At 43.8% G+C, this 24,748-nt stretch overlaps 1 protein-coding gene across 6 annotated transcripts in view; it reads right to left on the reverse strand.

The window, feature by feature from the left end:
- LOC120045774 (diacylglycerol kinase zeta-like) overlaps positions 1 to 24,748 on the reverse strand; it is a 119,721-nt gene that overhangs the window by 20,941 nt on the left and 74,032 nt on the right. For 3 of the 6 annotated variants that reach the window (XM_038990736.1, XM_038990743.1, XM_038990730.1), the window contains 20 exons: positions 24,059 to 24,136; positions 23,042 to 23,098; positions 20,000 to 20,068; positions 19,806 to 19,877; positions 18,843 to 18,959; positions 17,256 to 17,327; positions 16,358 to 16,453; positions 16,015 to 16,097; positions 15,626 to 15,686; positions 15,317 to 15,430; positions 14,435 to 14,575; positions 13,744 to 13,822; positions 13,335 to 13,390; positions 13,087 to 13,149; positions 12,638 to 12,711; positions 12,400 to 12,511; positions 12,054 to 12,253; positions 8,890 to 8,990; positions 5,074 to 5,153; positions 1,701 to 1,770 (listed from right to left, as the gene is read on the reverse strand). In XM_038990736.1, the coding sequence (XP_038846664.1) occupies positions 1,701 to 1,770; positions 5,074 to 5,153; positions 8,890 to 8,990; positions 12,054 to 12,253; positions 12,400 to 12,511; positions 12,638 to 12,711; positions 13,087 to 13,149; positions 13,335 to 13,390; positions 13,744 to 13,822; positions 14,435 to 14,575; positions 15,317 to 15,430; positions 15,626 to 15,686; positions 16,015 to 16,097; positions 16,358 to 16,453; positions 17,256 to 17,327; positions 18,843 to 18,959; positions 19,806 to 19,877; positions 20,000 to 20,068; positions 23,042 to 23,098; positions 24,059 to 24,136 (1,795 nt within the window). Of the gene's footprint in view, positions 1 to 1,700; positions 1,771 to 5,073; positions 5,154 to 8,889; positions 8,991 to 12,053; positions 12,254 to 12,399; positions 12,512 to 12,637; positions 12,712 to 13,086; positions 13,150 to 13,334; positions 13,391 to 13,743; positions 13,823 to 14,434; positions 14,576 to 15,316; positions 15,431 to 15,625; positions 15,687 to 16,014; positions 16,098 to 16,357; positions 16,454 to 17,255; positions 17,328 to 18,842; positions 18,960 to 19,793; positions 19,878 to 19,999; positions 20,069 to 22,761; positions 22,846 to 23,041; positions 23,099 to 23,700; positions 23,764 to 24,058; positions 24,137 to 24,748 lie in introns of all 6 variants that reach the window. The other 3 variants (XM_038990708.1, XM_038990714.1, XM_038990722.1) reach the window with 3 other exon arrangements.

Raw genomic sequence — 24,748 nt, forward strand, 5'->3', positions numbered from 1 at the left:
TTCTGTTGGACTGTACCAGTAATTAAGCTTCACGCTGCCATTCTGTCTAAGGGAGTGGAAATTAGCTGTTCTCTAGCCCAGTGGGAGCCGACTCAAAGGGGGTGTGCGCTGGAATTAAGTAGATCTGCCAGGCTTCTTCCCCTACATCTAAGATGCCAAGAAAGACTCCTCCATGGACACTGCAAATTGAATTTCTGCCAGCTTCACTGAGCAGAATAATCCAACTCTTATTATTATATAAAAAAAAATATGTATGCTTAAGAATATCTCACAGAAAAGCATCAAGTTTGCCCAGAAGATTCCTTGAGTTTCTTAAGGTCTTTAAGGGCAGGTCTGCGCTCTCGCATGTTTCTCAGCTTTTCCGACATATCCGGGAAGGTGTTTTTTCTGAATCCTTATCAGAATGTATCAAAAAGTATGATGTGGTTCCCCCGTCGTTCTAATTAAATAATCAGTCATATCAGAACACAGCTGGATTTCACTTGCTATGCTTCTAATCAAGAATTAGCCATGCTGTTTTGATGAGAGAGAAAACAATTAGAATTTTTCCACACGAGACTTTTACAACAGTCTTTTTTGGATGGCGCCTTTAAGGTCTGGGCTGCTTTATTACCAGTGAATAGAAGCTAATCTGTGCTGATTTCAATAGAGCAGCTATGGGATTTAATTACGCTTTGAAAAGCTACAGAAAATGTGGCTGCAGACTCCAACACCCTCCCTTCTCGACCAACTATCACTAGTTAGTAAGTGAATTAACTGAGCATTCAAGCAATGACCCCCTTCAGAGATCAGCTATCATATCAGTCTAGTGTGACGAGATGGAAGACTGTGAGTTTCACTGCAGGTGGAGTGGCCGATGAGCAGCACGAGTACATCATACATGTAAACCGTGTTATGCACAGCTATTCCTAGCAACGCACATAACATGTCATTCATAATACTGAAGAAAGAAAAAAAAATCTCATGGGAACTGTGGACTGTCAGTGGAATAACTACAGTGGAATGAGTACCACAGATTATTTACAGAAATATTATAAAACTGTATGCTTACGAATATCTGACCAGAAGATTCCTTTTCTGCTATGCAACAGAGAGCAGAAACATTCAAAGCAAATCAGTGGCATTATTATCGAATTGATTTCTGTATCTTTGCACCAGAGCTGTTGATCTAAATTAATGTTAAGATGGAGCTTGGTTTAATTGAATTGGCAGAGCCTGTGTCACACGGAAATGCAGCACGGCTGCGTTAAATCCTGTTCTGTAGGATCGCTCGACTCATCTTCAATTCTTCTAAACAATTAGCTAAAACAAAATGTTGAAATGATCCTCAAAAACCTCTGTTTTGAACATTAAGAACTACATTTATGCTGGGTATATTTGCGTGTCATGCAAATGTGAATCCTTTATCCCGCAGAAGAAATTGCACTGATGCACTCATCGTAAGGTCATAAAATGGCAATGCTCTATCAAATTAAGTCTACCTCCGACAAAGCATGAAATTCTGTGGTCGAACGAACCAAGAAAACAGCGACTTGTGAGAGACAGATGCTCCCACTTGCAGTGATCAGATTATGGGAAGCACTCTCGTTTAAAACGTTGAAGATAGACAGGGGACTAAAAGAGGAGGCACAAGAGGAATGCCACACTGTAGAAAGTGTAAGGAATAAACAGCAGCGCTCTTTATAAGAAGTGGTACTTACAGTCCAAGAAGCACCACTTTGGCGAAAGCTTCTGCGAGGAAATGGTCTTTGACTTAGCTCCCTCATCCTCCTGAGAAAGAAAAATGGGACCAATGAGATTAGTTCCACAACAGCCTGCTCTTTGCACGAAACATAAATGAGACTGGAAGGCCTTGACTCGGTTTTGTCCAACTTACTGGTCCATTGAAAAACAGAGGACTTAAATAATAAAAACCTTTTCTGCTGGATGTAGGGCAAGATGTAAAGGCCCTGAGTCTTGTGTTCAGACATAGGCTTTTTGAAATGAAAAGTACTTTTCTGGGCAGTGAGTTCACTGAATGGGCCCAGCATATTAACCCCTCCCCTACTCTTTCATATAGAGTTCCATGAGTTTAGGAGGGCAGGTGTTTCACCCCCCATGTGTGCCTCAGTCAGAGATTCCTTGGTCCAAAGACCTACAATTCCTTTGGTCACTGTTCTGTGCATTGGCTGAACTCTACTTAATCCAAGCTTTTCCAAAGGTACCATAGTCCAGTGACCTTATGCAATGAGATACATTGGCATAATCCTCTTCAGAACTTGATCTTGAAGGTAAGTCAATGTTTAGAGGAAAATGGGCTGAGGCAAGCCACAAAAAAGGACATTTGTCTATTCAATGTTCAGACTGAAAGAGACCTGTTGGAATGTGACGACAACAACAGAAGTCATTTCCACGGCCATGAGTTTCTCCTTACCACATGCCTTGGCCAGGAAAACTCCAGGCCCTAGTTAGAGTTATAGGCTAAATCTAGGGCAGAGCGTTTTTCCTGATCAGTTTAACTGTGGTCAGGAAAACCTAGTACTGATATCCCATCTAAAGGTAAACTTGACCAGTCCATCTAACTTCCAAAGGGACCAGGAGGATAGGCAGTGTACAGAATGTTATGATACATGCGCTGAGGAACTATGCTGAAAGATCATGCTTAGCTTAGGGCACAAATACTGGATACCACCTACAAGGAAAAAAACACACCCACACACACACACAAACAAACACAAGGTAGCCAATCTAAGAAACGGCAGGTTTTCTGGGTCTCGAACAGGGAACCCAAAAAATGCAACCGCCAAACGAGACAGTATCAACTAGTCCACTAACTGGTCCAGGTCGTAGTGCTCTCTTATATTCAGCAAAGGTATTACTAACTGCAGTTACATAGCCAATACAACCTTAACAGCAGCTTCTTAAACATTGGACGCTTGCTGCATACAAAAATCAGAAGCAAACATATTCCTGATTACAATGTCTCTCTTTCTTTCATGCACACAGAAAGGGAGAGAGAGTAAACACCCACAATCACAAACTAACACACAACACTAAAGAACACATCTAAACCATGCTTAGGGGCACAGAGGAACAAGGAGAAAAACTCTTCCCAGAGATACAAATTTGGGTTGGTTTGCATAGGGGAACAGGGCCACTACAGAAAGACAAGAGAGGAAAAAGGGTCTCCCGAGTACAGCCTCTATTATTCAGCCATTCACATTATGCAGCCGGTTTGGCTGAGCTGTGAATGGGGATCTGAAGGAGGGCCAGGGTAGCTGGGAGGAGTGTGTGGTTACCACTGGAGACAGACAGTCTCAGCATCTACCCGCGCCTCTCGCTCTCTGGGTATGCAACTCAGAGCGGTGTGGTGAAATCACTTTGTAAAAGGACTAGGGCACGATATTTGAACATTGATGCGACACACCCTTTGACTGATTGCACAGCTTATTTGTTTTGAAGCCAACAAGGAACTACTGGATGTGAGCAGTATATTTGTGCTCTAGATTATTTTCTTGCAGGTTGCAGCTCTGCCTTTGTACTGTATGTGCTTGACGGGTTATGCACAGGGCGGGACAGCTTTGACAAGTGTTTTCTTCAGACTTTAAGCCTATGTATCACATACTCAAACAGTGTGTTCTCGTAACAAGAACACGGTTGTGATTAAAAGGCCTCATCCTCGTTTTTGAATTCAATTATATTTTATGGTTATGGTTTGCTCCGTCTGTGAAAGTCGCTCCGGATAAGAAAGTCTGCTAAAATGACCAAAAATGTCAATGTAAAATGTAATCTGTGATCTAAAGGTCGTTTTTGATTAGGGGAATGTTTCCTTTTCAGACTTGTTCCTTTCCATGCCACAGGCTCCATGTCCTGTCTCATTTTACCAACCTGGAGCACCAGTCGCTTGAAGGAGGGATGAATGGAGACGAAGTCCTGCGGAATAGCCCCAAAAACACTGTAATCCCATAAATGGAGACTCTCCTTCCTGTCTAATGCCCCTAACCAAAGTAAATCACCACATGCGGATAGGAAAATAAGCATCTCGTCTTGAAGTTACTATAATGACTGGTTTTGGATTGCAGAAAATGGGTTGAATGCAGTGGGAGAAACATTCCCCCCCTCAATTTATGCCGTCTTGTTGTGTGCTACGAGTCCTACTTACCAATAATACAGTATTATTATTGGGTGATTATATGTTTTTGAGAGTAAAATATAATGAAAGTGGATGATTACACATATAACAGAACTAATTACCATTCTGCAACAGTATTTTAGTCATCGTGTCTCCATTAGTAGCAGACAAAACCTAAATATAATTTAAGCCTTTTCTTATGACATGAGCTGATGAAAACAGCAACAAAACAACATACTGTTTGGGAATCCCAAATGAGAGACAGCCGTTGAGGGATTGTGGTTAAAAAATAAGGAGGAATATAATAATCAAATGATCGCAAAGCGGCGGTGCCGCTAATCGGCAACAAATTTCACGCACTATTTATTTCAATGGGTTTTGAACCGAAACGGGACAGCGAGGGGGCTAGATGGGCAAGGATGTCATTTTTTGGCAAAATCGCAGTCTCCCCCATTTCACAAACAACCACACATGCAATCCCTTCCTACATTAACGACAGGTTTGGGCTTGTCTGTCGAGATGAGCCATCATATACCAGCCTGAAAGTAATTGCTCTTGACATCAGCAAGTTCCTCCCTCTTCTGCACTCTCACAACTTCATCAGACTGATTTCCCCCATCCTCTTATGTCATTAGCTCAGTCCTACTCCCTCTGTCGTCTTCTTCTACTCTCTGCCTGAATTGTCCTCCATCACAGACATTTCGGAGTTCTCCCCTGGTATTAGTTACCTCACAGCTCCTTTGTCTTTAAATGCTCTCTGCCTCATGTCCTCCATCCCCTCTGTCCCTCTTTTACCCAGAGTTCCATCTCATCAACTCGCTCTCCTCTTCTCCCCTCTCCGTCTTTCCTGTCATTCATCAGCTTACCCTCTCCTTTACCCAGTGTTCCATCTACCTCATCAACCCAACACGCTCTCCGCTGTCCCCTTCTCGCTGCCCCCACCTGCTTCCTTCATTTCTCACCTCTTGGAGCCTCTCGATGTGGGAGCGACATGTTTCCAGGTCACTGTCTCCCGGGACAACGATGAGGCCCAGCGGGATAGCTGTAGGGAGAGATGATGAGAGACAACATGCTGTTAAACACTGCTGCAGGCGCCTAGTGATCGAGACATGAAAAAAACGTTCTACAGGTAGCTGATAGACACAAGCTACAAGACTATCTGATTGTGTCCATTTATCAACTCGAAACCAGAAATGTTTTGGGGGAAGTTCCTTTTGTTGGCAATAGATCAAGGATATATTTAGAGACTTGGGCTTCCTGGATGGCTTGTGTTTCATAGAGCGCCACGCAAAGTCCAATGCACTCAAACCCCTTTGAAACGGCTGTCAAAGTAGGTGAAGTGTATAAACCTAATAGCAATGCAAAACAATAAGAGGAAGAATTCTCTAAATGTGATGTCTGCAAACTGTCTGGCGACATGTTTGCCATTAGTTCCCATGCCCATTGATTTGTGCTAAACTAGAGTCAGGCAATTAGGCCTGAAGTACAACTGGGCAGCAAGTGAGAGAGCAGATACGCTATGTATCAGTGAGTGCATCAAAACCACATTATGTGATCATGAATGTCCGGGCCATCCACAGGGCCTTCTTTTTCCCGATCAGAAGAGAACAGAAGTGAATGACTCGTGGACTATCAGGCTGAGATTTGTGAATTGAAAGTGTCTCTGAGCAGCAAGTTTCACAGGCAGAGAGAGAGAGAGAGAGAAAAGCAGGCAGATTTCTCCACTGAGGAATGTGCTGTTGCCTAGCGACCTTGGAACAGTCTGTCTCTAATTCAATTCCGCTTCTTTCTCTTCTCCCCCCCCCCTTCTCTTTTGCTGTCCTCACTCTGCAACAGCGGAGTTGTCTAAACTCTTTATAGGTGTCAGGCAACTGAGACAACTGTGTAACTGCTACCAGCCGCATGCTATATTTTTGGATCAGAGACGAGGGAATAGAGCATTAACCTCAGCCATGACAGCTAACATCACTTGTACCTCAAGATCCATGTGAAACATCAGGGACCTAACTTGATTCAGTGTTAGCCAGAGGGAGGTCTGAGTGTGCTATCTAGAAAGAAGCTAACCAATGTGCAAATCACAGAACGATTGTTCACTTTCATGTGTTCGCTCCCATTTAACATTTACGAGTGGCCTATCAAAAACAGCCCTGGAATTCTCTTGTACGTCAGCAAGCACGAGGGTGCAATAGGTACAAAGTATGTTATTGGACCACTGTATGACAGTTTAATATGGACATTGAGTTTATTTATAGAATCAGTTAGAGTGTGCTTCAGGTTTAAAAACGTATATTAGTTTATGTTAGTTGCACGTTCTGACATCTAGTGGTGGAAAACAAAGAATAAAACTACTTTCAGCGTTCCGTGAAGCAAATGGTAGGCACTGTTAGAAAACAGTTGGACCTCTACCAATTATGCCCGAGAGCCTACAGGGAGGTTTTATGTCAGGTATTATAATTGCTAAACCTCGTACGACCTTCCAGAAATCTTGCGAGCTTACATCCTGTTTCGCTACACAAATTCCACAGCGGTCATCAGGATGGTAATACGAGGCTATATAATTGCAAAAGTTCAGGAAGAACCTAATACATGTATCATACTTTCTTATTTCACATACTTTTTTCGAGTCGGTCCACAGCAGCTGGGTTTTGTACCATCGGAGACCAAAACAGCCCCAAACAGCATCACTTGCATATCAAGAGTTACATAACTTGTGGCCAATAACTGTTGCAATTGTTGTCTGGGACACTGTCTGGAACAGTTAGGCTTGTGCATGCGGATGCGAATGTGAGAACAATTAAGAGTGGGAGGGGGGGGGGGGGGGGGGGGGGGGCTGTAGCTGTGTTATGGAGGTGATTACAGTGTCGTCCTAGCACACAGGTGCTGCAGGAGGCTGTAGAACACAGAACCACTGACAGAGCCCCTCTGGGCCCCCAGGGCATCCATTAGAGACAGTAATGGGTAGCTACCTCATTATCGCCTCACAGTCACACACTTGATATCTAGCCAAAGTCACATGCAGGGAGGCCCACACTGATAAACTCAAAGCAATCGAATGGCCTGACGAGGATGGGAGGAGGGCTTCAGGGTGGACGGATAGCAAAACCTGGAGCCAATGCCCACCTCCCCTCCTCCCTGCCCAGGAGGAGCCAGGAAGAGAGAAAATGAAAGAGTTCCATCTCTGTGGGGTTTTCTGCTAAGTACCATATAAATCAAAAGGGACTTCCTTTTCCTTTGTAATAAGCGAGGCTAGTTGATGGCAGCATCCTTTAAGGGGTGATCAAGGGCCTGGTGTCTCCTTCCACATTAAATATATTTGTGCTAACCTACATTTGACAGTGACAGAGTGCACACCTTTCCTACGCACTTCTCAGTAGTTGGTACTCAGATTTACATTATGCAGGCGCGTAACTGGATTTGCAGGCATGTTTCCCTTGCGGGCACTGAATACATTTAGCTGAAAACCCTCCCACTTGCTGGCCAACAGATTTTCTTGAGGAGTTTTCATTACATCTATTTTAAGCCATCCCTTTAAATACGGTGTAGCTTTAAGTTCGAATTTTGTCAAGACTCACTAGAATATAAATATATGCATATTCATCTCAGTTTCAGCACCAATTGGTGGATTTCAAAATAACCAGATCTTGTATATTATTTAGATTAAGGAAAGTATTTATGGTTTGGAGAGCCTTTACGCATAAAATAAAGAAAACGTTAATTTGATTCATTCTGAAAATTGCCTCATTCAGTTCTTCAACCCACAGTAATGTTGGAAGATTAGTGTACATAGAATTATAATAGGGAGAATAGTCGATATGATCAACTGTTACTAATGATCCTCAGCTTTACAGAGGAAGCAAATGAAGGTAAACAAAACTATGTCATTAAATGGAATGATAATGTAAGCTATACCTACTGATGGGATCTAATTGGCAGTTGAATATGTGTGGTTATTAGGCCTACTGACGGTCGACACGGATAGGTGGCGAATATTTAACATGACAGAAATAGGAAATAATGAAGACATTCGAGCGTGCCCATCCGTGCGAGTTAAAAGGCAGTACAATTTAAATTCTGCATAATGCCACAGCATTTCAGCAACTTCACTGTGGGAAAGTTGATATGCTTCAGCTTGCTGCCATATAACGGGTTTCACATTTGTCTCCAGTGACTACAAGGTAAAATAGTTATAAAACAAGTATCATTTATATTTACAATACCCTTACCCAAATGGATTACTCATTTACCTAGTCCTACACACCTCTGCCTCACACCTCTAGTCCTACACACCTCTGCCACACCTTCATGTATTCAATCTACTGTACGCCCCAAACAAATAGCAGGTGAATAGCATCCTATTCCCATGCTTAAATTCATGGTCAGAATACGTATAAGAGAGAAAAGTGCATAGAACGGGAATCATTTTCCATTTACGCTCTTACTTCGGGTCGGAAAACTTGCCCGTAAAATGGCACAAGGATACGTGTAGTATATCTTCAGGTAATAGCTCTTGTCAACTGGCTCAAGTTACAGTGCATATGGCCAGGATTTAACTCTATAAAACAAGCCTGACATTTTGAAATTCAACTGCACGGCAGTAAAAAAAACAACTAAAATGTGTAGACTACAGAGTTCTACGTCACTGAAAACACCTCTGGCTCTCAGTAACATCCCTGCATGAAGCAGTGCTCAAGGGCCTGCTGCATTCCTCCTTGAACGGGCTGGGCGACACCTGAAGGATGATGGAGTTACAGTGCATTAGACAGAGATGGAATACTCACAGGCTTCTTTAAGTTTCTCCTTGTCGTAATGCAGGGCCTCATAGTCGTGCATGCTAATACGGTTCACCCGGATCCTTAATCTCTCCGGGAAGGGCTGCTGGCTGTGGAAGACAACAGAAGAAGCATAACTAGTTAGGTACCATCTCTCCAAAATTGGAATTACACCAAACTAAAATATAAACGCAACACGCAACAATTTCAAAGATTTCACTGAGTTACAGTTCATATAAGGAAATCAGACAATTGAAATAAATTCATTAGGCCCTGATCTATGGATTTCACATGACTGGGAATACAGATATGCTGTTGGTCACAGATACCTTTATAAAAAAGGTAGGGGCGTGGGTCAGAAAACCAGTCAGTATCTGGTGTGACCACCACTTGCCTCATGCAGTACAACACATCTCCTTCCCATATAATTGATCAGGCTGTTGATTGTGGCCTGTGGAATGTTGTCCGACTCCTCTTCAATGGCTGTGCGAAGTTGCTGGATATTGGCGGGAACTGGAACACGCTGTCGTACACGTCGATCCAGAGCATGATCAATGGGTAACATTTCTGTTGAGAACGCAGGCCATGGAAGAACTGGGACATTTTCAACTTACAAGAATTGTGTATAGAGCCGTGCAACATGGGACCATGCATTATCAGGCTGAAACATGAGGTGATGGAGGTGGATGAATGGCACGACAATGGGCCTCTGGATCTCGTAACGGTGTCTCTGTGCATTCAAATTGCCATCGATAAAAAGCAATTGTGTTTGTTGTCCGTAGCTTATGCCTACCTATACCATAACCCCACTGCCACCACGGGGCACTCTGTTCACAACGTTGACATCAGCAAACCGCTCGCCACACGACGCCATACACACTACACTGTCTACCAACTGCCCGGTACAGTTGAAACCTGGGATTCATCCGTGAATTGCACACTTCTTCAGCATGCCAGTGGCCATTAAAGGTGAGCATTTGCACACTGAAGTAGGTTACAACGCCGAACTGCAGTCAGGTCAAGACCCTGGTGAGGACGACGAGCACGCAGATGTGCTTCCCTGAGGCGTTTTCTGAAAGTTTGTGCAGAAATTATTTGGTTGTGGAAACCCACACTTTCATCAGCTGTTCGGGTGGCTGGTCTCAGACGATCCCGCAGGTGAAGAAGCTGGATGTGGAGGTCCTGGGTTGGCGTGGTTACACGTGGTCTGCGGTTGTGAGGCCAGTTGGACCTACTGCCAAATTCTCTAAAATCACGTTAGAGTAAGCTTATGGTAGAGAACTGAACATTAAATTATCTGGCAACAGCTCTGATGGACATTCCTGCAGTCAGCATTTCAATTGCATGATCCCTCAAAACTTGAGACATCTGTGGCATTGGGTTGTGACAAAACTGCACATTTTAGAGTGGCCTTTTATTGTGCCCAGCACAAGATGCACCTGTGTAATGATTATGGTGTTTAAGCAGCTTCTTGATATGCCACACCTGTCAAGTGGATGGATTATCTTGGCTAAGGAGAGAAATCATATTTTTGTGCATATGGAACATTTCTGGGATCTATTTCAGCTCATGGGACCAACACTTTACATATTGTGTTTATAATTGTGTTCAGTGTACATATTTGTAGGAACTCTGAGGTTTAAACAACCAAATCATGTCAAATTGACACGTAACCATGATTATTCATAACCTATGCTAGAGATCAGTACACCATTATACAGTATAGAATCAGTTACTTTCCTTATTAATTTCTAACTTCGTAAACTAGTTGGGAGTTGGAAACATCTCGGTTGAGAGAGAAGAAAAAAAATGATATAAATGAAGGTATAAAAAAAAAAGGAAATAAATGAAGATAAGTTTAATGAAAGACTGCAACCCGGGAAGAGCATTAAAGCAAGCTGATGACAGGGGATCAACCTCCAACCACAACACTGACAACCTGGGCTCACAAGCACAGCAGCTTGAGAGAAGCCAGAGGTGTTCAGAACAGCTTTCCCCCCCTTCCGTTTGTCACCGTGATGGCTTCTAGGATGATTACATATTCATGAAAACAGTTGTGATCTGTGACGAATGTGACCTGTTCGCAGTGTGTGGGAGATCCAAAAACAACGCTGTGACTATAGCTTACCATTCTGTTTCGAGGACAATAGACACCTGACAACAACACAAGTTGTATAGGTTTCTTACTGGAGTGTTGTTGGAAAAAAGTTGGGAGAACAGTTTGATCTCATGTCGGGGTATGATCTCAAACAATGTAATCAGCGTAGAAGTGAATACAGCTGGGTCGTTTGCTTGAATTCCAGGCTCATTTGCATCTTAGCATTCTTACTTTCTGTCCAAATGCCTGGTGTTTTTGCAGCACAGAAGGTTAGGCCATTCCAACCAAAAAGGAAGAAGGGTATCAATAAATAAGGTTTGGATGACCACGACTTCATCTCAGCTAAAACAGGCTTCTGTAAACACAATCATTGAATTAGCCCCCCCCGGACATATCAATCCTTTAGATGGAGGACTCATTATTCCCCTCCGCCAGCAAGTCAATACATTGTCGCGAGAATCAGAGAAGTATGAAATTAGCAAAAAACCTTACAACAGGATTGAAAAAGGTAATGCAATTACCGTGAAAATAAATAGGGCTGTTCATTCTGATGATACATCTTCGATTTTCAGCCTGTAGACAGACAGACTGATATGACTGAGACTACCGACGGAGAGAAAAGGAAGATGGCCGCAAAGCCATGACGACTTTGATGAATGTTGTTGTGTGTCTTTCTTGTTTGTTTTTCCCCTCCGTCGGCTTGGGTTATTTTACACGCACCAGCCTTTGTCAGCGCTTCAGCCACCCCCTGCAAATGAATCCCACCTTGTCTGGCCTGTCAGTCTCCCACTCCTGCGTGCCACTTTAAATCACACATTAAGAAATTGAAGAACGACCTTCGGCTCGGTTGAGGACATTAGTCATGACTTGTGGAATGCATTACAATAACTTCCAACTCCACAAACACCGTTGTGACAACAGAGGCAACCTGCCGACAGCGCAAAGACTAAACAGTTACACATTAGAAAGTCTCCATAGTGGATTGATGTTCGGATTCTGACTGGACCCCTTTTCTGGTCTCTTTTTAGAAACTCAATTCTAAAATGGTGTTCCCATGCTGGACTGTATTACTCACTCGTTGAGCTGTGGTATAGAGGTCTTCCTCTTGGCCTTCTGCACCATGTTGGCTTGGTTCCTCAGGGAGATCCGGATGGTGGAGGGGGCTAGCTTGCACGGCTCCCCATCTACCTGCATGGGGATGGACTTGTAGGTGGTGAGGGTCACCTCTCTGCACTGGTTCAGCCGCTCACCGTGACCTCCGACCTGCAGTGTTGCCTACAGCACCAGGGAGGACGAGACGATCATCCATCAGAGCAAGGCTATGACTAGGACAAATGTAAAGAAAGGGACTCATCCATGTCATTCATCTAGTAACTCTTATGTTCTAACACACAGACAAATTCAAGTTGATAGGTGAATACCAGAGAGGTCATGGTGAAGCCGATAACTTCAATGCAGCCGTCGTCGTGCCGTTGTGGCTCAAAGTCATGGTGCTCGCTTGGGTTTCCCCATGGCATGGTACCAGCACAGTATCTAGTACACACACACACACACACACACACACACACACACACACGTATGGTTATGTGCCTAACTTAGCCTACAGCCTACATTACAACAGTGTCATATATAACCCGTTTCCCCATTGAGGCTGCTAACCTGGGAATGTTGAGGAACACCAAACACTGCAGCTTCAGATCCTGAACCTTTGAGGTGAGGTCGGTGCCGTCGCACTAATGAGAGGAGACAGACAGACAGGCATCTCCATTACTGTACACAAACGCACTCAGATCATTCCTGGAAGAGTTCTCACATGGCCAATAAAATGTACCGTTTGAAAGGTGCCACATTCTGACTGACTGACAGTGAAGACGAACACATCTGTCAGTCTAATGAGATGTAGAGGGTCGGTTGTAAGGATCACAAAGCTCAGAATGGAGCCCGGGCTCTGAAACTAGAGTCAATTTCTATTTCGCACGAACAATTTTTTACTATGAAGTGGGGAAATTCCTGTTAACGTATTTAGATGTTAACTTGAACCCTTTGTGGAATGACGTCACACAATCTGAGCTGCAGCCAAGGTCCATGTAAAGGTCAGTTGAACTCACCACGACCTTGATGTGTTTGGCTAGGTCTTTGGAGCTGCCCATGAGGAAGTCTGAGAAGGCCGTCTGGTTAGAAGGAACACCAGAGAATCAAACTTGTAGATTATCCATAGAAAATATTGACACAACTAAAGCTATGGCCACAAATACAAACAATTACTATCACTACTAATGATAAAAGTGATGATACATGGTGAGAAACTATGAATGTATTAGTTATTTTCTCTTGTTTAGAAAACAACTGTACCCACCCCTGCGTAGAACATCTTGTTCCGAAAGCGGCTGTTGAATTTCTCAGGGTTGGCCTCTGAGGAGCGTTGGTTATAGAAAGCATGATGGAGTGTGAGTAATGGGACACAATGATTTGGCATACAGTAGATACACACAGCATCATTTGTTACTATCGACGTGAGCACAGATGGATAGCACAGATGAATCCCCAACAATGACATTACATTTACATTTACATTTACGTCATTTAGCAGACGCTCTTATCCAGAGCGACTTACAAGTACATACATTCATACTTTTTTTGTACTGGCCCCCCGTGGGAATCGAACCCACAACCCTGGCGTTGCAAGCGCCATGCTCTACCAACTGAGCCACACGGGGCCACATTACATGGGTGGTCAACGTTAAGAGATCAGTCAGAAATACAACCTCGAGACTCGTGGAATTCTAGTGTCACGTGTGCGTCGAAGCCGAGGCTGAAGTAGTTGTTGAAGACGTCGAGGGGGAGCTGTGGAAAAGAAAATATGTACGAAAAAAAAAAAAAAAGTGTTAATCCCCAGATGAAATATCACCAAAACATCAGAAATCACAAGGTAAAATGTTGACATTTCAACACTAAACCGGAGTATGCCGCTGAGCCCCAACTCCATCCTCAGTCCTACGGTCTTTAGTACCCCAGACTACCCTCACTGCCATAAAATAAAAAATAAATAAAAATAATACATGATGTTTAAGGTCGCAGAGCAACATTGTGCTTCTAGTTGACAATATATCTCAACTTTTAGAAGTAACTAACCATTAAATAATGTAAAGGTCACTGAGGTATTTTGGTGTGTGACCAGCCATGACCCTGTTACCAATAAACAAATGATATTGTGACTTTGTAGAGAGGTTCATTCTCTGGGGCTCAATGAAAACTCAGAGTCACGACCTGATTTACGATGCTGTTACAAACACACCATCTGATAGGTAAGGTGCTAGCACTAAGTTAAAATTTGATCAATCCTCATTCTCTGCATCACCCATCCACACACACACACACACACCACACCATCATTTGTTGACAGTCCATGACTACAGTGCAGGATCTGGGACGAGGGGTGAGAGGGGGTTTGTTCACCTTGTCGGTCTGCTGCTCATCCCTCTCCTCTGCACCAGCATCCTGGTTGGGCTCCACTACTAGATTCCACCGGTCGAGCTGGACGATGTTCCCATCCTCTACATGAGACAGGATCTTAGACACCGGCTCATCTGTGTAACCCTGGAGAGGGGAGGAATAGAGAAGGGAAAACACCAAGAGCAATTAAACACAGTTCATTGTAGAAAGTATCTAGTTCCTCCTGAGATATATAAATTCTTCAAGACATTTTTCAAGCAATAACAAGTGGTTATTGTCATGATTCTGGTGTCCTCTAGAGAGTTAACTGTGCATCTGCATTGCCCAACAATGCAACTTTTCCCGACTATGGAAAAGCCCATCTTTGAGGGTGTACACTGTGTACAAAACATTAGGAACACCTGCTCTTTCTATTACATAGACTGACCAGGTGAATCCAGGTGAAAGCTATGATCCCTTATTGACGTCACTTGTTAAATCCACTTCCATCAGTGTAGATGAAGTGGAGGAGACGGGTTAAAGAAGGAATTTTAAGCCTCGAGACAATTGAGGCATGGATTGTGCGTGTGTGCCATTCAGAGGGCACACGTAGACCGCTTTGAGTCAAGAACTGCAATGTCGCATTTTTTTTTTTACACTCAACAGTTTCTGGTGTGTATCAAGAATGGTCCATCACCCAAAGGACATCCAGCCAACTTGACACAACTGTGGGAAGCATTGGAGTCAACATCCCTGTGGAACGCTTTCGACACCTTGTAGACTCCACGCCCCGACGAATTGAGGCTGTTCCAAGGGCAAAACGGCAGGTGCAACTCAAGATTAAAGTTTTCCTAACGTTTTGTAAACTCAGTGTATATGTTGTCCAGACATGATTGAGATACTCACACCACCCCAGTTGAGGGTCCTGGCCAGGTCGTTGCCTGTCCCCAGAGGCAGGATGGCTACTGCAGGCGGGGGGTTCAACTGGAGCTGGTCCAGAGCAGACAGGATCCAGCCCACCTACACACATAGTTCAGGGCTTAGATCACTAAGATGGGGTCAAATGCCTTTAAGGGAAAAAACCAGACACTGTCCGCTGTTATTTTAATGATCACAAAGTCAAGTTTGCTGCTTAAAGAGTTCAGGAACGTCTGTGTATTGCTTAAAAAAAGACATTGGGCACCGCCGTTGTACAACAAGCGTGTTCCTACTCACCGTGCCATCACCTCCGCATGCCAGTATCCTCAGGTTATGCACCTTACGGTACATTTCTAACCTTGGAGAGACAGAGCAAGAGACAAAATCAACTTCTAGTTTTCTGGCCCAGTCAGTCCACAGTATCAAGCCTGTTAACGAAGGTCGGAACAATAGCATAGGGTATCCATAGCAAGAACAAAAACAATATCAAAATAATACTTTGGAATTAGAACGACTTCTTTTGGTTCAGATACATCAGATGTAACGAGAAGAAGCTCTGCGTCAGGGAGCACAGAGTAACGGAAGAGCGCCGAGACATAGACGTATGATGACGATATTGATGTTTAAAGGCCAGAGTCAGTAAAAAAAAAAGAAGACTGTACTAGTACAAAGTTTGGGAAACGTACCCGTCCTTAGGACCTCCCAGACTCAGGTCAAATACCTGGCGGGGGTTCAGGTACCACATGAACGACTGGATAATCTTGGCTCCCTGAAAAATGAGCAGGAGTACAATTACTACCGAGTCCTCATCGTCGTCACAGTAAACAAGTATTGGATTAACTGACTAGTATATGATTGAGTGAGGTATGAGCTGCCCTGAGTGGACTGCTGGAAGACTCTTTAAGATGCAGACAGGGTTTCATCTCACAGACGGCTTATAGACCAGTCAGGATTACACCTGTGACTGGTGTTGGCCTCGGTCCACCGGGCCTGCACTGACAGCTCCAGCACAGACAGCACGGCTCTCACCTGATTCCCCCCACTCTTCGGGTTGACAAACACCAACAGCGGCTTCATAAGCTGAGAGGGAATGGGTCTAACTATGAAGGGCTTCCAGCGCGCCTCCTGCACAAAGGAAATAAAGGGATGCATTTAGACGGTTGAAAGATGAGAGACCGATGTACAGTGTTGGTTACCTAAGGGAAGAAGCACTAAGCTCTTACTGCTTGTACTGATGTTGTGTTAGAAACTATCGTGTCAGACTCGTATAACATTATGCCAAATGAACTCACTAAAATGAAAATGGCATAGAGCTGATGTTGCGTGGATACTTCCTACTCTCTATGAGATATAGTAAGCCAAAGAGTATATAGTTGTCTAACAGTTGAATTGATCAATACGGTCTCCAGAACTGTGGCTTTGGGGTGATCTGGGGAGTCGGGGTGGGATGGTACCTGGGACTGGCTCCGCCTGAGGCGTTTTAGAGCGCCTTGTCTTTGGAGGGCTGGCTAACCAACGCAAGGCCAGACAAGAGAGAGAATTATTTCTGTACATGCACTTGTCGTGTAAATGCAGTAAAGCCAAGGTATTGGACACTGGATGTCGCCAGGAAGTACGTATTGACCAGCACATCCGATGTCCCTGGCTGGGTTGTGTCAGCAGTGATTTGATAAGGGCCAAGACCTGTCTACATCGATAATACCTTGTCATCAGCTTGACATTGTCTTTTTAGTTACCATTTCATAAGTATGTGTTTCATTTTATTTCAATGTAAAACCAATTCAACAGTTCACAACAGTTGCAGTATAAGAGGAACGATGCCCCTCAGGGTAATCAACAAAGGATGTTTTAGTTATGTACGTCTCCTCACAATACAAACGGTAGGGAAAGGCCATTTGCGATGGATGAAGCAACAATTCAAACTCACCTCTACTCCCTTTTTGCTGGACTTGCGCTTAAACGAGGTCCGTTTTTTCTTTTTACTCAACTTTAGTGAGGTCTGAAAGAATAACACACGAGGATTAAAATGTCACATCGGTATTCCATTTATATAAGGAACAGCAATTGATCAACTTTAAATAATACAAATGTCATTTATCATAACTGTTGAATAAGTTAGCCCTAAATATTTCTAAAACTAAAAGCATTGTATATGGGACATATGATTCACTAAACCCTAAACCTCAACTAAATCTTCTGATAAATAATGTGGAAATTGAGCAAATTGAGATGACTAAACTGCTTGGAGTAACCCTGGATTGTAAACTGTCATGGTCAAAACATATTGATGCAACAGTAGCTAAGATGGGGAGAAGTATGTCCATAATAAAGCACTGCTCTACCTTCTTAACAACACTATCAACAAGGCAGGTCCTACAGGCCCTAGTTTGGTCGCACCTGGACTACTGTTCAGTCGTGTTGTCAGGTGCCACAAAAAAGGACTTAAATTGCAATTGATTCAGAACAGGGCAGCATGGCTGGCCCTTGGATGTACACGGAGAGCTAATATTAATAATATGCATGAATTAGTCGCTCCTGGCTCAAGGTGGATGAGAAATTGACTTCATCACTACTTGTATTTATGAGAGGTATTGACATGTGGAATGCAACGAGCTGTCTGTTTGAACTACTGGCACAGCTCGGACACCCATGCATACCCCACAAGACATGCCACAACAGGTCTCTTCACAGTCCAAGTCCAGAACAGACTATGGGAGGCCCACAGTACTACATAGAGCCACGACTATATGGAACTCTATTCCACATCAAGTAACTGATGCAAGCAGTAAAATTAGATTTAAAAAAAACTGATTAAAAACACCTTATGGAACAGCGGGGACTGTGAAGCAAGACAAACATAGGCACAGACACATGCATACACACATGATAACATACGCAATATGCACACACGTACACATGGATTTAGTACTGTAGATATATGGTAATGGTGGAATAGGGGCCTGAGAGCACACAGTGTTTTGTGAGATCTGTTAATGTATTGTAATGTTTTAAAAACGGGATAAAATGCCTTCATTTTGCTGGACCCCAGGAAGAGTAGCTGCTGCCTTGGCAGTAGGTAATGGGGATCCATAAAAAAATATAATACAAATGCATGGCTTACAGCTCAAACTAACGGATGACTGCTACCCTCTGTTGGCTTCTCAGTGCAATGGCACCACAAAGTATTTGGGAAAACATGCCATTGCACGTTGTAAACTCACATGGGTGGCAGTGAATATTTGAATACTTGTAAGTGTATATGTGACTGTGGGGTCTGCAGGTAGCGTAGCGGTTAAAGCGTTGAGCCAGTAACCAAAAGGTTGCTGGTTCAAATACCCGAGCAGACAAGGCCGAAAAATCTCTGTGCCTTTGAGCAAAGGCACGTAACCTTAATTTGCTCCGGGGGGCACCGTACTACTATGGCTGACCCTGTAAACAAACACATTCCACTGCACCTATCCGGTATATGTGACAATATACATCTAGTTTTTTATTTTAATAAAAACATTCTTACCTGAGGTCTGCGGACCCGGAGGATCCAGGTAGAGGGTACGATGACAGAGGCATGAGCACCCAGGGAGCAGGGCTCCTCGATCTGCTGCAGCATGAAGCAGGACACCTTGTTGTGATACTACAGTAGGGAGGGGGACGGAGGAAAGGACGGCAGCGGTGTGAGCGCAACACACACATCACACACGTCATTCACTTAAAAACACTCAACACAGACCCTCACACGACTGTCTCACATACACATAAAACATACGTATACCATTACAGAGGGTGAAGTCAGCTCATGTACACACAACACATCAGTGATCACGTACATCCACTGGAAGTGTTTTCATTCAACACAGACACTCGCACAAGCATACGTACACACATCATTATCATCCGTAGTTTATGAGGCACAGCAGCACTAAAACCATACAGAGGTAGGCATCAGACTCTCTCTGAGAACATAATTGTATCACTCTTTTGTTGCTGAGAAATTCCAAATGCAGATGAAGTTCATGATTTACATAAATTCCCTGAAAACAGGCAATAGCACACAGCTGTATTAACAGTATTACACTTTTCATGTAGCCTAGTTTTGACTAGCTAATATTAGTAGTAGTAGTAGTAGTAGTAGTAGATTGTATTGGTTTCTCAGTCATCGACTGAATTTATAATAAACCAATTTACAATCATACCATCAATCATATATAATTATCAAATAGTGCAGTGGAGGTGTCATAATAGCCATAAAACCTAGCGGTCAAACAGGGAAATGGTCCCAATCGTTTCCCTACCATTCATTCATTTTAGAAACACTTAATATAAGGACTGTGTTTCGTGTAGGCTTACACAAAACACAGTTTGGATAAACATGCAAATCTCTCTCAGACAAGGTGACGCTGCTGCAGGATTAAGTTGCTGTGACAATACTGGTCAAATTAAGATCCTACATCTGTACAGTACAACCAACCTTCCAACTTACTGCCTGTTTACACCACGAACAGCTGATGGCCACAATCTCTTTGCTATGAAAGGCAAACTTCTGCTGGAAACCCTGTAGAGAAATTAAATCAGATCTAAGATGTAATGTACCCTCAAGAAGAACATGTTTTGTCAGATCATTCATCCTGCAAAATAGGGCAGAAATTAATTAATTGATATTATAGCCATGCTCACCTTCCCGCACTGCCGACACTTCCCATCCTGGCGCCTCCGGTGCACCCAATGGTGCCGCACTACGGTGGGCTGGAAAACCGACGTTCATAAACACATTAATCAACTCACTCACAATTGCCCGATTTAAAAGATTGTGGTTTTCCTATTTTTTGTTCATGTAGACAATGGTGAGTGAGATTAAGGATAGCTTGTGTTGAGTTTATTGGTTTATAATTTGCAAATGTCAGAGGTTTGGACAGACACAGTGAACATGATTGTGTATAGGACCCCGTAACAAACCCAGTTCTTTGGTAATAATGACTAAGTGTAGTATGCTAACAGAACAGGGCTTCGGGCAGCTGAGTGGAAATGTAAGAAAAGTAAACTTCTGGAGGACTCATCATCCTTCCACTCCCTCCTCTCTACCTTTTCTTCCTTTGTATCCACCGATAAAGCCGCTTTCTATAACTCTACATTTCAAGCTTCCACCTCCAACCCTGGGAAACTCTTCTCCACTTTCTCTTCCCTCCTTAATCCTCCACCCCCCTCCTCTCTCTCTGCGGATGACTGCCAACCATTTTGAAAAAAAAGGTTGACAACATCTGTTCCCCTTCCACTCAGCCTACTGAGTCCACTGGTCCCACACACAGAACTACCATATGCCTTGATCTCTTTCTCCCCGCTCTCTACAGATGAAATCCTGCGACTAGTGAGGTCCGGACGCCTGACAACATCCCCTTCCTCCAGACCATTTTTGCAGACATTCTCCCATTTATCACTTTCTTCATTAACTCATCCCTGACCACTGGCTGAGTCCCCTCTGACTTCAAGATGGCCAGAGTCGCTCCCCTCCTCAAGAAACTAACATTCGACCCCTGATGTCAAAAACTACAGACCGGTATTGTTCTTTTTTTTCTTTACAAAACACTTGAGCGTGCTGTCTCTGACCAACTCTCTCGTTATCGCTCTCAGAACGATTTTCTTGACCCTAAGCAGTCAGGCTTCAAGGCGGCTCACTCAACTGAGACTGCTTTCCTCTGTGTCACAGACGCTCTCCGCTCTGCCAAAGCTGTCTCTCTCTCCTCTGTTCTCATCCTCTTAGATCTATCCATTGCTTTCGACACTGTGAACCATCAAATCCTCCTCTCCATCCTCTCAGGGTTGGACGTCTCAGGCGCTGCACACTCCTGGATTGCATCCTACCTGGCAAGTCACTCCTACCAAGTGGCGTGAAGAGGATCAGTGTTTGCACCATGTGATCTCACTACTGGTGTCCCCCAGGGCTCCGTTACAAGCTCCCACTCTTCTTTTCTCTTCACACAAAGTCACTCGGCTCCGTCATATCCTCACATGTTCTCTCCTATCATTGCTATGTGGATGACACTCAACTTCTCTTCTCCTTCCTACATTCTGACACCAAGGTGGTGAGAAGCATCTCTGCGTGCCTGTCAGACATCTCAGCTTGGATGTCAGCCCACCACCTCAAGCTCAACCTCGACAAAAACGGCTCTTCCCCCCCAGGGAAGGCCTGTCCATTTCAAGACCTCTCCATCACGGTCGAGAACTCCATGGTGTCCCCTTCCCAGAGTACAAAGAACCTTGGCGTGACCCTGGACAGCACCCTGTCGTTCTCTGCAAACATCAAAGCAGTGACTCGCTCCTGCAGGTTTATGCTCTACAACATCTGTAACGGCCCTAATCGAGGCACTTGTCATCTCCCGTCTAGACTACTGCAACTCTCCCCGCTTTGCCATCAAACCCCTGCAAATTACCCAGAATGCTGCAGCCCGCTTGGTGTCCCGACCTTTCTAAGTTCTCCCATGTCATCCTGCTCCTCCTCACACTCTAATGGCTTCCAGTTGAAGCTCGCATCAACTTCAAGACCCTGGTGCCTGCCTACGGAGCAGCAAGGGGAACTGCACCTCTTTATCTTCAGACTATGTTTAAAGCCTACATCGCAACCCGAGCACTCTGTTCTGCCACCTCTGGTCTCTTGGCCCTCCCACCACTACGGGAGGGCAGCTTAGCCCAGTCAAAGCTCTTCTGTCTTGGCATTCCAATGGTGGAACAAACTTCCCCCTAAAGTCAGAACAGCGTAGTCCCTGCCCATCTTTCGAAAATGTCTGAAACCATACCACTTTGAAGAGTATCGTAAATAACTCTCACGGCGCCTCTGACACCCCCTCCTCCCCCCAAAAACCACACACACAAAAAAAGTATTGTCCCACCAGCACTGACTGCTGATAAATACTTTGTTGAGGGAAAATGTACTTGATACGATTGTGATATGTCATGGTCTCTTACTTCGCTACTATGGCCTATTTATTGCCTTACCTCCTTACTCCATTTGCACACACTGTATATAGATTTTTCTATTGTGTTATTGACTGTACTTTTGTTTATCCCACGTGTAACTCTGTTGTTGTTTTTTGTCGCTCAGCTTTGCTTTATCTTGGCCAGGTCGCAGTTGTAAATGAGAACTTGTTCTCAACTGGCCTACCTGGTTAAATAAAGGTGAAAAAGAAATAGCTATCTTAAGATGAATGCATTAATTGTAAGTCGCTCTGGATAAGAGCGTCTGCTAAAATGACTAAAATGTCTAAATGCAAATGTTTGATGAGGGAATTTTAACTAGGACACCCAAAGATAGCTCTGGAGGACCATAGGCCTTAGGGGTTACCCAGTCTTTATATTCATTAAACTAGTCAGACATTACTCTCCTACTGCCCCCATAACTGTGGCTTTGGGTTGGGGTGATCTGGGGAGTTAGGGTGGGATGGTACCTGGGACTGGCTCAGGAAAGGGGTGGCCATGCAGTTAGCCATCCGCCTGTGGCCCTTTAGAGCGCCTTGTCTTTGGAGGACTGGCTAAGGTCAAAGGTCAAGAGAGGTCATCACAGGGCAAAAGGGAAGCAGGAGCAGGATGAGAGGGAGGGGTTACAGAGATAGACAGACACATAGAATGACAAGACAAAGGAGGATGAAAAAGTTGTGAAAATAAAGTATGAGTACGAGTATCATGATCATGCTGATCAGATGTAAATGACAGTTTATTGGCACTTACCTCTCGTATATTCCTAGACCCCGATTCCCTGAATGACGGTTTACACCTAAAGTTTATCTACGGGGTAGAGAAAACAAACTGTTTAAAACATTGATTTATTTTGTTTGTCGTTGTTTCAATAATGTTAGACAACCCCCTGCGCCAAAATAAAATGCAGAGTCAGTAATCCAAAATGGCCAATAGGAGAGGTTTCAGGTTAAACTGAACATGCTGAAGTTCTTGTTCACCTAGAAGTACAGTACTTACTGAAAAGGGAAACCTGTGATGCAATATGTGTTACTATGTCAGTGACACAACCAGCTCTTCACCTTCACCTCCACCGTAACAGCATCAGATAAAGTATAAACGATAAATATAAACAAACCCTCAGATTAGAAGAGTTGTGGGAACAAGTTAAAGACGTTTTGGAAAACAGAGATGGAAATCAACTCGGCAACTAAAAATCTCTAGGAAAGAGCGACCCAATCTATTCGACTACCAATCAAAGTAGCCCAATTTGGAAAGCAACTTTGATTATCCAGAGAACGGCCCAATCAGAGTGCAGCATTGGAGGGTCAGGTCAATGGGTCAGGTAGCGTAGTGAGATAGGGTTAGAGAAGGAGTATGATCTAGCACTTGTTATATCCCAACGCAGCCTGAGAGAGGTCAGAGTTTCTCACTCTAAAGGCGGGGTCTTCGATAAGCAGGCTGGCTTCATTTGGCATAGCCTCGGTGTCGAATAACTGGAGAGGAGCAGGATGGGTTAGGTTGGCAGGCTACCATTTCAATCTCATCTTACCTGATGTGATGGAAACATTTTGTCTCCTTGACAGACAACATCTGAAAATGCTGATATTACGGTATTTTCGGGATTCAACATCTGCAACTCATTTGGTCTTGGTATTCATGCTGTTAACTAATTTCCACAACTTTTGTGATAATACATAATTTAACATCTATCTGCTACCAAGTGAAAGCACAGTTCACTGGAGGAAAAGTTTGTGAAGCATTTGTTGGGAAAATGAGCTTGAAACTTACCTTTTCTAGCTGCTCTATGCAGATTGTGTGAACCACTATCTTGCAGGCTGCACATTTTTTCCGGGCTACAGATTTTTGCTGTGGTGACAAGAGATGAGAGTGAGAGAATATTATTTAATGACCCTTCTCGTAATGAAATTACTTTATTTAACTTGATAATTCAGGGCACAACCATAAACTTAGATAGACTGCTCTAATGCCTCAAAGCCTGTTTTAGCATAGGCAGTGCCACTGAAGACTTTCACCAGTTTAAAGTAGTCAACTTGGTGGGACTTCCTATGGGTTACGGAAGAATCACATAATTCCATCAAAGTCCTCAGAAAGGATCAGCCAATGCATTATACACCTGAGCAAACATTCCTTAACTGCAGGTGGCAGTAAATTACAAATCTTGGTTTGATACCTGTTCAGACAACACACTCCAGGTGGCAGTATCCACCTTTGACTACTTTAAAATGAAGAAAGCTCTCAATGGAGCTTCCGATGTTGTCACAGAAGCCATATGGCACAGATGCAAAGAAGGGCCCTCTATCTACCTCTATGGGTGCAACACCCTCAAGATGGCAGCACCACTTCTTCGGTGAAGTGTGTTAGGTTTATGTAGACACCAGAGGGAGCCTCTACACAAGGGCTGGCAAACTCATTCCACGGAGGGTCGAGTGTCTACGGTCGAGTGTCAAACCAAAAACC

Source organism: Salvelinus namaycush, chromosome 1, assembly GCF_016432855.1.
Source record: "Salvelinus namaycush isolate Seneca chromosome 1, SaNama_1.0, whole genome shotgun sequence".
Taxonomy (NCBI): domain Eukaryota; kingdom Metazoa; phylum Chordata; class Actinopteri; order Salmoniformes; family Salmonidae; genus Salvelinus; species Salvelinus namaycush.